Source organism: Alosa alosa, chromosome 13 (genome assembly GCF_017589495.1).
Source record: "Alosa alosa isolate M-15738 ecotype Scorff River chromosome 13, AALO_Geno_1.1, whole genome shotgun sequence".
Lineage (NCBI taxonomy): Eukaryota > Metazoa > Chordata > Actinopteri > Clupeiformes > Clupeidae > Alosa > Alosa alosa.
The window spans coordinates 16,929,629-16,944,445 of NC_063201.1; the positions used below are offsets into that span (position 1 = coordinate 16,929,629).

The 14,817-nt window shown below is 39.8% G+C and overlaps 1 protein-coding gene across 5 annotated transcripts; it reads left to right on the top strand.

Moving 5' to 3' along the window:
* Positions 1-493: 493 nt before the first annotated feature.
* Positions 494-14,817, top strand: LOC125305619 (T-cell differentiation antigen CD6). 5 transcript variants are annotated; one of them, XM_048260485.1, is made up of 14 exons: positions 494-580; positions 8,180-8,239; positions 10,019-10,309; positions 10,390-10,713; positions 11,555-11,617; positions 11,970-12,116; positions 12,364-12,483; positions 12,713-12,847; positions 12,943-13,014; positions 13,210-13,278; positions 13,499-13,576; positions 13,820-13,906; positions 14,031-14,138; positions 14,439-14,817. In XM_048260485.1, exons 3-14 carry the CDS (start codon positions 10,066-10,068, stop codon positions 14,576-14,578), a joined length of 1,587 nt encoding a protein of 528 aa, XP_048116442.1. In that variant the 5' UTR covers positions 494-580; positions 8,180-8,239; positions 10,019-10,065; the 3' UTR covers positions 14,579-14,817. The 5 variants fall into 5 exon arrangements, with proteins under 5 accessions (XP_048116442.1, XP_048116443.1, XP_048116439.1 ...); XM_048260482.1 differs by lacking the exon at positions 494-580 and adding an exon at positions 5,806-6,007; XM_048260484.1 differs by lacking the exon at positions 494-580 and adding an exon at positions 5,806-6,007 and having other exon boundaries at positions 12,764-12,847.

Genomic DNA, 14,817 nt, shown 5'->3' on the forward strand with positions numbered 1-14,817 from the left:
TTATACTAAAAACATACCAACTAAGATTTGTGATCTTAAGTAAGTAATAAGTTAAAAATATATAATACGATGTAATAAGATAACACTTAGATAAACAGTTTTTGCAGTGTGCACATAGAAGGAATGGAGTATTGGCCTGTGCCGCTATAGTAGCCTACTTGCTGTGCTGCCTTAAGTAATAGAGTTATATACCTGTTACAGATATTGCGAAACCCCTTGATTTCTCTGGAGCAGGTGAATATCAGTGAGAAGCTGAGAGAGAGAGATAAAGAGGGAGCAAAATGAATTGACAGTGAGCCACCCTCTCTGACTCTCTCTGTGTGGATTTATCCAGGAGCAGAAAGCACACCAGGGCTGGTGCCTGCCCTTGGGTGTCTGTGAAAAAGAAGCCTCGTTCTCGGGAACTCTGACACACCAACACCAAACCACATCCTCCCAGAGATGTGTCTCGTTCCTCAAGACGGAGAAAAGACCTTGCACTCAGACTTCACAGGATGGGGGGAGACCTCATGTCTCTCTCTCTGTCTGAGAGAGAGATCCATTATATACCCTTAACTTTAAAGTTATGTCAGGGGTGTAAGTAAGTAAACTCAACACACACACACACACACACACACACACATAAAACACACATACCGGTACACACACACACAGATTATTTACTTTATATTGGACAAAATATTTCAAATACTTGATCATTTAGTTGACTTAAATGTAAACCTGATTAAAATTGTAACTGACTAGAGAAGATGATAACTTTAGTTTAGTGCTATAAATGAGTATTATATGAGTGGCAATTGGGGGATAATAACGACCTTCAAGGTAAATACGGATATGGAGTTGTGTACCCAATATACAGAATTAACGGACTTGCGCTGCCTCTAATCCCATAGATTGGGACACTCGGCAGGCAGCCGTTTTCCCTAAGCCTACCTATTTATATAGATTATACAGTATAGCCTGAACGATATGTTTTCCCTAAGCCTACATATATATTATACAGTATAGCCTAAACAATATGTGTCACACTGACACCTTGTCAACAACTTGTCTCCAGTGTAACTTTATATATAGGTCAAGGTCAACACAATATCAGTAGTGGTAGTAGTACAAGGTAAGTGGGTACAATTTTCTGTTGATAAAAAGGGCCAAATAGGCTATACTCTAAATGGAGAAAAAAGATTTGTGTTAAATTTGTAATGCTAGAAACAGAGTTCAAATAGTGGTCAATGTGATTCATATGCTCTATTTATAGACTCATTATTTTGTCATAGTTTGATGCTAATGTTGGTCAGTAAATAAACAGGACACGGTAGAGGTGGAGGATTCTGGCCGCACCCTCAAGCAGCTCTTAAAGTGTGTACATCTGACAAACAAGAAGTAGGCTAAGCCTCCTTTAGTGACAGTCCAAACACTCACAGTATTTCTAATTAACAGGCTTAGTCACTCACAGGGTATAATACTAATTTATTTCAAGTTATTTAAAAAACAAAACGAAACAAAAATCCCTTTACTAAGGATATACAGTTACTTGTATGCAGAACTTGTAGCGGAGGTAAGGGAATGTGGCCGACAAGCACACCAAGATCAGTAGAGAAAAACATTATAACAAATATTGGATTTTTGTTTTTGAGGACGGTCACTGAACGGAGTTGTGAAACAGTTATCTGAGGCTGCGGAAAAGGCAGGTCAATGGCTATGGCTGAGGTCTTCACAGACTACTTGGGGACATATTGTCTGAATTGACTGAAACGTGTGAAATGTTGCCGCTGTGTTTCTGGAGTGGTAGTTGTTGGTGCCCGCATCAAGGGCATGTGTGTTGGCTTGGTATGTTTGTTGCTGATTGGATTATAAACAGCCACAGAAACCAAGAGGAATGACTGAAGGATTTGTGACATTGGTTGGTATGTTGATATGTTGCTGATCAGAGCAGAACAGCCACAGCAATGAAGAGGAATGACTGAAGAATTTGTTGTCATTGGCCAACTGACATTTCAAATGATTGTGGAATGGTTAAGATTGTGTTTGTACATACACATTTGAATGCATGGGATCATAAATGAAGGAAATAAACTGAGAAAGTTATTCTTATTTCCTGGAGAGTTGCAGTAGCACAAATGACAGTTTGTCAGCTCTCTGTTCAAGGAACAGAATAGGACTGTGGAGGAATCCAGATTTTGTGTGTATCTGTGTGTGTGTACTGTATGTTTGTCTGAATAGCACCCATTTACAGTTTTTCTCAGTTGCTTTGGCATTTTTCTCAAATCAGAATGGTAATTGTCAAAACTCCAAATTCTGTTCAAACTCCATATCATCACTTGTGCACATCATTGAAGCAGTTTCTCCTCATTTTGAACAAATATCAATGCATTCGTATATACTGTATAACTGATTTTATACAAATTTCTGCTGTTTTTCGAATTTTCAATGGATAATGTCATGTTGGTCAAAATGCACTATGCACTATCCCTGCTGAATAGTCCTACCCCCAAAAACAAACAAACAAACAAACAAAAAAACAAAAACAAATTGGCCTTATTTCATAGCTTGTGTCATTATTTAAATGTAGATAGATAGAGATAGATAGATATAGATAGATACTTTATTGATCCCCAAGGGGAAATTTAAGAAATGTGTTGAACTAGCTGTCATATAGTCTGTTTAGCATATACAGTACTGTGACCTGACAGACAACGTCAGGATGTATAGAAAGATGTGGTGCATAGCAGGAGTAGGCTGGGTGAACCTAGCCTGATCTGACGGCGGTTTCTTTTCTGCCCTGCAGCTCAGGCTGGAAACCTGTACATCTCTTTCTCCTGCCTCCGTACACTTTTGCGGGGGCCAATCACAAACTGGCTTATCCACCTGGCGCGCAGGTTTAAAACGATGACGATAGCGGGAGACCCTGGAGTTACATTACATTACATTTGGCTGACGCTTTTCTAGCCAAAGCGACTAACAACATGGTAAACAGTTTAAGTTTTAGAGCAATTCTCAACAATTGTAGGACAATTTAAAAAACATTAGAGTACAGTAAGAATAAGTGCATCAGTGAATGACTATCCAATTACAAAGTCATCTGAACTATGCCCGTTGATCACGCCTCTTGTGCAGTAGAAAATACATAGCGGACTCCCCAGACTAATGTTCAATCTTAAAAGAGCTGGTCTGGTGAAAGCCAGACTATAGCAGGGCTGTTTTACGGTTTATTGGTCATTTTTCATTTGCACAATGCTGTAAAAGCCTTGGTTTTCTTTACAGTCAATGTCTGTCAACAGAAAAAACTTTAGAACATATCCACTGTTTTTCAATCAACCCCCCTCCACACACAATAATGTGTAACTTTGTAGTTTTGAGAAAATAGTGCTGCCTTGAGGCGTTGTTCATGAGAAAATACTTAACAGAGTAAACTATATTGACAACAAGACAAAACAGTTTGACTATCTTGACATAAATGAAGGCATCATGACTTCATTTATGTCATTTTGGCATCATTTTGATTGCACTGACCATTTCGTTGGCATAAATATTTGCTTTTTGAGGCATAAACTAAGGACTTTGAGCAAGATATGCGTTTTTGCAGGTTATCCACTAATTGATTTGAGAAATGTACTAACTGTTGTGCAAATGTTCCTTATGATTCGAGAAATGCACCAAAGCGACCAAAAGCACCAAAGAAAAACTGTAATTACAGTATTCAGACAGCATTCATTAACCTTCAAAACATTCTTACACAAATAATGGCCAAAGACCTGTTTGCGTTGTGAAGTAGTTGGAATCTGAGCAAATCTTTATGGCTTTTAACCTTCCAATGTAAAATCAATGATCAAAAAGGGACATCATGTTTTGTGAATGGTACTGAGATGTGCAAATTGGAATACACCCCTCAACGTAACCTAACATCAGTGAGAGAACATCCTGTGAGAAGCAAGATATTCACAAAGGAATACAGAGAGACAGATAGATAGATAGATAGATAGATAGATAGATAGAAAACTGATTTGAAAAGGAATGTAGCAAATCATTTATGCTGACATGGATGTATTTGATGTAATTTAGAAGACTGGAGAAAACAAGTCCATTTTTATTTCGATGGGTCCAACATTCCTGGTTTTAGTTAGATCAGGTTATGGAGAGGTCCAGCTGAGGGATGCTTAGATCAGGTTATGGAGAGGTCTAGCTGAGGGATGGTTGAATAACTTTTTTTATTTAGCTGGGTCCAGTATTCATGGTTTTGGTTAGATCAGATTATGGAGAGGTCTAACTGAGGGAGGGTTGAATAACTTCTTGCAGATGATCATCACACCATTGCCCATTAATGCAAATTGTAATTGGATTTTTTGAGACAGCAAAACCTCCCACTGTCATCTGTAATGTGAGTAGACACAGCTGATCCTTTTGCCAATTTATACCTCTGTGGTCATGCAGTGAACCATTCAAGTCTTCCAAGATGGATTGTCACAGGCAGTGAGGATCCAGGGGCCGCACACACACATATTTACAAACAGTGTGTCTTTCTGTGGCAGCCTACACACACCTCAGTTGGATTTGTCTGACGTCATTCCATCGAAGTGTTACATAATCGTCACCACCATCACAGAGTGGCATGTTCACAGCTATCCTGTTTATAATCAATATATCCTGGCACTTTAGTGAACACCTCAAACACAATTTCTACCGCAGAGTTACAGCCTATACTTTAGTATACTGACATGGTCTTATTATCAACAGAACTCTAGCGAAGGTTGAAAGTTTAAGGCAGAAAGAACAACAGTGCCCTCCACTGTTAAAGCTGTGAATGTTGGCTGAGCCACTTCTTTTGCTCTAATCGGTACAAGAATCAGTCACCGCAACGCCCTCTCATGAAATGTCAGGAAATAAGTGCAAGCAACAGAACTGCCTGTTAGCATGCGATAACAACTGTCCTATGTTTCTGGAAGCTTAAAAAGGCTGAGATACTTTTTTTGTTCTCGTAAAAAAGTAATGTAGATTCTGACATTTAATTAGGATAGCAAAGTAAATGGCAGGACTATACTCGCTCGGTCATTACTATATACTAGGACTATATCGGTCATGTAACATGCCAGTTGGTTTTTGGCCTGACTCCCCAATGGCCAGCGGGAAAAGGACAATTAGTTGATACTGGACATCATGGAGATTATTCTCTCTCTCACACACACACAAACACACACACACAATTACAAATACTCACACACAACTGGGTTTAATTCAAGGACTTAGGTTCATCCATACCTGTAATGCTTAAAGCAGCAGCAACATCTTTTGGTCTATACTAGCAAGATAATACCAAAATCTGCACAAAACTTTTGTAAGCACCAACAACACATGAACACATGACTATATGGCAGTAAATGCTGCTTTGGTGATACAGGTGGCATCATCAGGGTGTGAAAAAGTTTTCTTATATTTTCACAATATTTACAATTCTGACAACGGACCACAACAGAGACGGTGCATTGCCTGGGTGGCTTGTGAGAACAGCATTTGTGTTTGTCTGCTGTCATGATTATAATTAGAAAGTAATCAAAAATATCATTATCAAAAATTATTTGAAGATGAAGGCAAAAACAAACTGCCTAATAATTCAATCAATTCAATAATTCAAAAAAATGGCAAATTCCAGCATAATGTTGTTTAACTATACTACCCATCACTATTTTAAAACATGAATGTTTTAATGAATGTTTTGACCCTTTCAGAGGATACGTTTGAGTGATTGTGTGTTTGATACGAATATGTGTGAAAGCCCCGGAATGAAAACCACACCATGCAGAGGTGCAGATGCAGAGAGAATGTGTGTGTGTGTGTGTAAGAGAGAGTGCAGGGTCACACATTTGCTCACCATGCGATGACAGATAAGGTTGGTATCACAGAACTGACAAGTAAAAAAGATCAGAGAGGCCATTTTTATGAAGTGGGGAGAGGCTGAAAGAAATGGAACTGCTGACAGCTGTCGTTCTACTACAAGTTTTGGGCGCCTTTCAAGGTAACAGCATTTTCTAAGATTCTCATGAGTGAACTTTGGTCAGACAGCTTTGTTAGTGTGTTGCATAGCAAGGACGACCATGGATTAATGGATTAACATATTTCGTATATGTACAGGACCTTTAAATCCATTCCGTACTTCACAAAAGAGTTTTCAACTTATTTTCATCAACGTTTTATCTTACCAATACCTTGCAACTAAATGTTAAACCTTACATTACTATCTGACCCCACCGCACCTAAACATCAAACCACCAGGATTACAGTCACAGCATAAATAAAATACTTAACACTTGACCATCTATATTTACAGTTAGATTCAGAGTTAAACTAAGCCATCTTACACAATACTCTTGTCATGTCAGAGTGTAAGATACAATAGCGCATTATGGACATAAAATATCAATGCTCTATTTTTAAATGCCAAACTAATGTTTTTCAGTCATGTAATCAAACACTTTTTTAAGCACTTGCTTAGTAATGACCATTTGGTGTGATGATACACTTGCCTTACTGCCTCCTAGAAAATCACTATTACATTTTACTGTAATAATCATTTATTGTGTTTTTGTGTGTGTTCAAAACAAGAATAGGAGTGTTTAACTTTGTGATAAACTCAATAAAAGTGACAAATACACTCTTAAAATGAACGTGTTGTCTCTATCTGGACAGAGAAATGTGTTAAACAACAACACAAGTTGTGTTATTTTCAACACATATTGTGTAACAAATGAAAAAGGAAACCACACAAACTGTGTTGTCCCTATATGGACACAGAGAGTTGTGTTGTTTTCAACACATTTGATTCAAGAGTGTAGCCACACAAAATAATTTGTGGATATATTCAGGCCTATGTTAGGCTTGCCTATATTTTGTTTGTCTGAAATCAAATGATCCATTTTTAAGTAATTTATCTGTTGATCTATCCTCTCCACATTTTACTCAGTTATGAGCTTATGGCCTGTCCAGGAAGCATCAGCGTCCTAATAAATTTTATACTTGAGAATTACACCTATTCCTATCATCTCTGTTAAAGTAACACAACAGAGGAATTCCCTTTTCATCAATTTTCAACGCACCAGGTACTGGTTTTGCGCCAAGGGGGTAACCAATTTGTCTAAAACTGACAAAAAGGGTCATTCTCCTACCTATAACAACAGTCTTACAGTACATTATGTATTACCAAGCATCCCAGACGTGCATTGGCAATGTCCATTTTATTGTTGCCATGTGCCACCAAAATGAGTTTAAAAACATTACTTTAAGATAAAAGATGTTGTAAACGGTCACTCAGATTATTGTCAGGTTATACAATACTTAAAGAACAGAACAATAATTAAAATGAAAAAATAAAATTAAAATAAATAATGAGTACATTCTTGTTCAACACTCAACAAAAACTCTAAAATGTTGAAATTGTTGTTATTTTTAGATATATCCATTTATTATCTTATAGTCATATGAATTACATTAACAGGGTTGAAATATAATACAGGATTTTAAAAAAGGAATGTTTTTAACAGTATGGTAAAATAGTTTAATTTGGAGGTCATACAGTTATGCCACATGTTAATACGTTTAAACATGTTTCGTGTTCCGGGTTGGACAATCTGCAAAAACGTAACAGCAACTTTTACAGCATGATGTTTTTGATGAATTGTATCCATGAAAGACATAATTTAGCAAGTCCGCGTCCTTTTAGCAGTGTTATTGGTGCTATTTTTGGTATATGGTAAGTTTCTGTCTGTTATCTAACTAGTTCGCTATAGTTTCAAGAAAAAAAAATTAGACCAATTTCTGTAATGTCTCTTTTTAAAGCAAATACGGTCATTGTCTTTGGAGCCAAGCACATGAGGATTCCCCCATTTTGCCCATAACAAAAAAGCTAAGCTCTCTCAATCCCATCTGTATTCAGTGATGGCCTGTTTGACCCATGAGGCCATAGCACCCCTTGCCCAACACTCCTTTTCAGTCAGATGCATCAAGGGCAAACATTTTAAGATGTATGCACCTTTATTAGACCTATGTGTTCCTGTGCTGAAAAGGGTTGAATAATAAATGCATCTCACAAAGGTCATATATAGGCTACAATGGTCCGCACACAATCGAAAAACTACATTTCAAGATGTCCTCCCGAGTCACTGCTAACACAATCTCTTCTTTTCTTACTCAGCCCTTCCAACCACAAGTTATCCAGTCTTCCAGTGGAATAATACTGACATTCCGAAGCCAAGTAAGTCCCTGATTGCTGATAGCGGTTATAAACTGATGGATGGTTTTTGTTTCTGATTAACATTGCAAGTACAGCGCGACTTCAATTCTGAAACAATATTGGGACATAAATATGTTGTTATTGACAAAAAGCTTATCTTAGGCCGTCTGTGAAATCTATCTCATTGAGATATGGCGTCTGGGGTTGTTGTGAGTGTTGTTGGCAGAAGTAACTACTTTTTTGGCATTGCTTTTGATTTTGCGGGTATTTTTCAATATCATGAGGATTTTATTACTCCTGAAGGATTTGTTGTTCAAAAATTGCAAAAAGTCGTTGAATTTGCATGGATTTACAACCCACACACACTCTCTCTATATACTTCAGTTAGATTCTGTGAATTATGCACATACACACAGATTCTTTTTTGAATCATCCAATCATATGTCCATATTCATATTACCTGAGTGGATATGTTATTGTTTTACCTTTATGGGCAGAGAAAACTGCTAAAGCCGTGTCTAGCTATTCTTTGGAGGGCTACTAACCATCAACCGTTGAATATACTGATGGCTACGATGATCAAACTACAATGACAACACTGACACGCGCACACACACACACACACAAATACACACAGGGTGAAATGGATTAGATGTTATGGTATTTAAGTGGTTGTCAATTGGGGTACAAGTACTTTACTCTAAATAATTCTAATTGTAACACACTCTCATACCTTCACTTTTTACGCTTTACGCTCACGCTTTAGAGACATATAAGGTGTACATCCTATGCAATGAACACAAAGAAACACAATCGGACACACACACACACACACACACACACACACACACACACACACACACACACACACACACACACACACACACACACACACACACACACACACACACACACACACACACACACACACACACACACACACACACACACACACACACACACACACACACACACACACACACACACACACACCCTGTGGTGCAACTGGCTACAGGGCCATACCACATTTGGGTCCACATGCCCCACGGGGACCGGGTTCAAGTCTGATCTCAGGTAATTTCCCGACCCCACCCCATCTCTCTCTCCTACTTGCTTCCTGTAACTCTCTTTACTGTCCTCTCAGATTAAAGGCATAAAAGCTCCCAAAAATATTTAAAAAAAGAAACATGCACAAATACAGTTAAGATACTTTGCAAACTCAGAAATAAATCAATTTGGAAATGAAATCATTACTTGTGCAACTGTGGAAATCGTGAACGCTGATTCATCCTCCACAGTCCTGTATCCAAAATGCCAAATGTATTCTCTTCTCAAGGACTAAAAGCTATTGAGTTTCTGTGTGCAGTTTCTACAACAAACCTAATGTTTTGCTCTACTACAAATCTGAGAACATCCCCCCTACCTCAGCACAACCACACCACAAAAAAAAAAACAATTGGTGGCGGAGAATCTAAAAAAAGTTTTCTTTTTTGCTTTCCTCGGTGTCCTCCTTCAACACTGCCACAACTTGACATTTCCACAGGAAGTGAGTCACGGGATGTGGCTCTTGTGCTCTGCCGTGCTGCTGGTGCTGCTTCGCACTGCCGTGTTTTTGCGTACACACAGAAATATTGGCTCACCGCAGAGGGGCACTCACTATGTGTACACCTGAACATAAAACATCACTACTGCACAAAGATGCACTTTTCCACTAGGTCTATATTTCACCTTATTAACAGCTCTGCATTGTGCAACTTTCTGTGTCAAATGCTACTCTAACAAACTTGTTTCCATGTTCAGGTGAACCTGACCATTTCAATCTGTCTGGCATCTGCGCCGGGGTGGTAATGACTCACACTCACACCCATGGATGGATCCCAGCTGAACTCAGTCTAACCAATCGCAGCACTGTAGCCCAACACATATGCAGACACCTGGGCTGTGGGGAAGTGCATGAGGTCAGACAAAACGCAACCACAGTAGTACTCAACAGCACCTGTGCCACTGAGTGCGTCTTTAAAGAGCCCAAGCGTCTCCACTGCAACGAGAACACCAATGGCATCTGTTTTAACATCACTGAGATACACTGTAGTGAGTATACGCTTCTCCACAGCACAAAGATGACACTGGTTGTTCTTTATGTTCTTGTTACGAACTCATGTATCCCTCAGCTCACCAAGCTATCCGACTGGCCAACGGCACCAACCCCTGCCAGGGCCGCGTGGAGGTGTACAGCAACAGAACGTGGGGCTCGGTCTGCGACGACGGTTGGAACTTAGCGGCTGGACATGTGGTGTGCGCCCAGCTAGGCTGTGGGTTGGCCCATAAGGTCACCGGAGAGGAGAGGCAGCCTTTCCCGTCCGGTTCCGGGCCCATTCACCTGGACGAACTGAACTGCACGGGGACGGAAAAGCACCTGTGGCAGTGCAAGACCCGGAGGACTGGACATGCTCACGACTGCGGCCACAAAGAGGACGCTGGGGTGGTGTGCACAGGTAGGTCCTCCGGGACACTGGGGTAGTCTGCACAGGTACAGTAATGCTGAGGGCCTATAGTGTGATACTGCATGAGATGGCCAATATGCCTTACAGAGCGTCATTAGCACACAACCAGAGTTTGGCATTTAGTTCATCCTGGCCTCAGTTCACTGACCTCTTTTCTCATGTCCTCCTTAATGTGGCTGAGTGCAGGCTGTTGTGAAATGAATGGATATAAATATTGAATGCAGCCATTTCCAGCTGTCTGAAGCGAGTCTGTAGCCTGAGGCATTTGATATTCAGAGTTAGGTTCCCACACTCTCATTATTCAAATACTCTAAAGTCAGCAAACAGATGGTCTCTTCCAAAGGGCTTATGGTTCAAAGCCATATTTGATCTGGGCTTGTTTCTCATAAATAGCACTTTGGACGTGCTTAAGTGTAAACCACTGCAGTGTTTCCCATACATTGACTTATTTGTGGCGGCCCATCACAATATCAACATTGCCCACCACACAATGATTTTCCAGGTTGTACTAAATTGTGCTTAAATCTGGTTAGCATCATAACCACGTTGTGCTAATTTGTTAAAAAACTGTTGCATTCAAGTTAATTCTGCAAACCAACCACCACAAATGGAATTCAGTTATCTTGGAAACACTGCACTGATAGCACAGAGCTATTTGTTAAGCACTAAGATGAACATAGATTTATGTGTAAAGAGTTCTGACAACAGCAACATATAATGGACAAATATGAATACAAAATGTAAACTAAACTGAATGGAAAATGAAAAAGCAATCATAACAACATCTGAGAGGGCCACATGAACCACAAATCCTTTGCTTTTTGTCACATAGGAGGCCTCCCTCCCCTCTCTATTGAACAGCCAACCACGCGGTCTCCACCCAATTGGACCACAGGTACCGTTTATCCCACTTGTTATGTATATCATATGTAGTATACAATCATTAACCATACTTACACTCTGCCCTACCCTTACTTCTGATCAGCATTCTTATACTCATCATACGTATATGCCAATCTGCCCTACATGCTCTCCGGTCCTTTTGAAGTATGGCTTCATTAATTCAGTTCTATGTTTACATCCCTTTCATTCACACTTCTGACAGAGACTACTAGTACAGAAACTAAACTGCAGTCCTGCAATGCCCACACCACACAACGCAAAACACAGCCTGGGAAAGTGCTATGACGACAGCACTTGTCTGCAGCATGTTGCAAATGCAAGCCGTTTCCTTTCCCGTCTCATAGGTGCAGCCACCTCGGCCTCCATGGAGGCGGCCCCGGCCACACCCGGACTGCAAGCTGCAGTAGCAGGCTGCATCGTGCTGTCGGTGGCTCTGATCTTGGTGCTGGCCTCCAATGTCATACTCTGTGGGCGGCAGAAGAGGAGAACTGGTGAGATGTCGTTTTACGGCCTCTTTTGTTTTAGACACAGCCATTAGTCGAAACTCAGTTGAAGTCTTGTGAAAAGTGATGATAGCATCATGAGGACATCTATGAAGGAAAATCTGCTCACAATTGCATCACACTGTTTCCGTAAATAGTTCTAATGAAGAACACCTTGCAGCATACGTTCTGTTTTGATGTTAGATGTAGTAGTGGGTTCTGAAGTACTGAAAGGAACATTCTTTCCACCTGATAGCACGTGTGATCCATCAAACATACAATGGTTCCACCTCAAACATTATAAGGGAATGGAGTGAGCAGGAAGAGCCTGATGTCAACCTGCTCAGAGTCACAACAGAATACGGTCCAAATGAAGGTCTGTCCTTGCTTCCTCTGCCAGAAAGAGCCAGAATAGGCTTCACTAACTATCCCAAATGTTTTATTTTTTGATACACATGACCAGTATACTTTCAAAGTGAGATTAGTGGCATTAAATTTGACAGAGCTGAACGTTGGTAGACTATTTTCTTTAACTTTTAATTAAGCGTGCAAAATTTGAACGCACTACAAGCTTCAAGCTCTACATACGACTTCTCATTCTGTAGTGTACCCCTCAACTCCAAAATTTTCTGTTGCACACCGGCCACCATCAGCAGACGACAGCTCCTCCACCAGCTCCTGTGACTCAGATGAAATGAATTACTACATAAAGCCTATTGCTACCACGCCAAGCGTTCAGGGTAGGTCTCCATTCATGACATACAAAGCATTTAGCAAGAAAGAGAGGTTGGCTTTTGGCCAGTAGTATTGCTGAGGTGATTTATTTCCCTTCTAGCTCCCAAGGCTCCACACAGCCCAGGCCCAGTATCAAAGGAAATAATCAATGGGAATGATAAACCAGGAGGCGGTAAGCCTTTCATTCATTCATTCCTATTTCCCTTCTGAAAGAACAGTTATTCTGCTGGTGTTGTCATATAGTATTAGAGAGATTAGACTAAATAAATGTCAATGGTGTGTGTGTAGTACACACAGACTCACACTCTCAAACAGTCACAGTGAACCACACCAACAACCACAGGGGATTTTCCTTTCAATGTTTCAGACTCGGATTTGGAGAGCGGAGAGGACTATGAAAACACAGGCATAGAAATCCACAATCTTTTAAAGTCAGGTCAGTTTTTCACGTACTGTTGAGCTCAGTCACATCTTTTTAAACAGGCCTTTCACTCTGGATATCCATTAAATTCAGTCCAGACCAATATACTGTATATAAATATATATATCTTAATCCCCCGTGTTGGCCTTTGTCGATTTTGATTACTTGACATGTGTTTCTCATTTGACACGTCTGACTGACTGCTAATTAATTGGCTCATTTCTGTTAAAAATAGAGACTATTTTGACTCCGAATGACTTACAGAACGACCCATCTGTCCATGACCCACACAACTTGCAGAGGGCAGCAAGCAGTGAGTATAAAGAATGTGAAAAATTGTAATAAGGAACCTATTTGACAGCAATTCAATTGTAATTGATTATTAATTTGGGCATTACTTTGCTAATAATTGGCCATACTAGTACACATTGTTTAGTTAAACATTACCCACATTAAAATTATTAAAAATTCGGTTTTGAGTATATGTTTTAAATTTAATGGTAAGACCCATAGTTCGAGTCTGGCAACACTGATGATTCTCTTCTTTGCCACACAGCTGAGTCTTTGGGGTCGAGTGGCTCATCCTCTGAAGAGGACTATCAAAACATGGCCTTTCACAGGGAGATGACTCTTCCATATCCAGGTGAGATCCATAGGAAGTGCCATGTGTCTCTAGTTTGAAAAAAAAAAAAAAAAAAAACACTTTCCCTGAAAAACCTAAAGATATTTTAGAATATAAGAATGCTTGTTTTGCTATTCTTCACAAGAATGCCAGCCAAGCTCGGAACAACTAACGTCTTTACCTACAAATGAAAACTATAGTGGATCCAATCACTACAACAGGGGCCATATCCCTGAAAGCTACTGTGATCAAGGTCAGTATATCCTGTTGACATTTCATTTGTACTTTTAAGTTAATCCCTTTACATACTGCAGTCATAATAACAAGGCACTGAATGCAGTTATGTTATGCGACAGGGAAGTGACAGGCACTGCTGTGGCTCATAGAACTAAGAACTGTGATATTAATTTTCTCACTGTCAAATTTTAAATCTAAGTATGAAAATACATATTGACACATAAATGGCATACTCTTTCAGGGCCTTAAGATTAAAAAATTTCCTAAAATTAACTAAGTTTAAGAATCCTACATTATCTTTTTGGTCTCTCTCTAGATGACTCTTGTAGCACATCTTCGGGGGATTCCTATGTGAACGTACCGGCAATAAACAAGGCAGACTGCTCCCGTTCAACACACGAAGACCCAGCAGATCAGTCGTCTTCAGACAGCGATTATGACGAGGTGGCCACATGACGCCGGCACTTTAACTTATTATGGACATTTGAAGATTACGGGAGCAGCTGCAACAAAATGGCAGACAAGCACAGCCAGGGTTCCGTAGATAGTGTTATTTATTTGGTCTCCATATGGACACATCTGTTGTTTTATTTACTTCTCATAAACTCTCTCTCACTCACTCATACACAACTAATGCAATGAAAGATGATAAGTATATACAAAAACAAACCTGGCCAATTTGCTCTGTATCTTTG

What these genes read in the sequence shown, in the direction of transcription:
- LOC125305619 (XM_048260482.1), top strand. Translation starts at nt 5,956, where the DNA reads ATGGAACTGCTGACAGCTGTCGTTCTACTACAAGTTTTGGGCGCCTTT. An exon ending in AGTTTTGGGCGCCTTTCAAG is followed by an intron (nt 6,008 to 8,179) that starts GTAACAGCATTT and finishes TTTCTTACTCAG; the next exon opens with CCCTTCCAACCACAAGTTAT. An exon ending in CATCACTGAGATACACTGTA is followed by an intron (nt 10,310 to 10,389) that starts GTGAGTATACGC and finishes TGTATCCCTCAG; the next exon opens with CTCACCAAGCTATCCGACTG.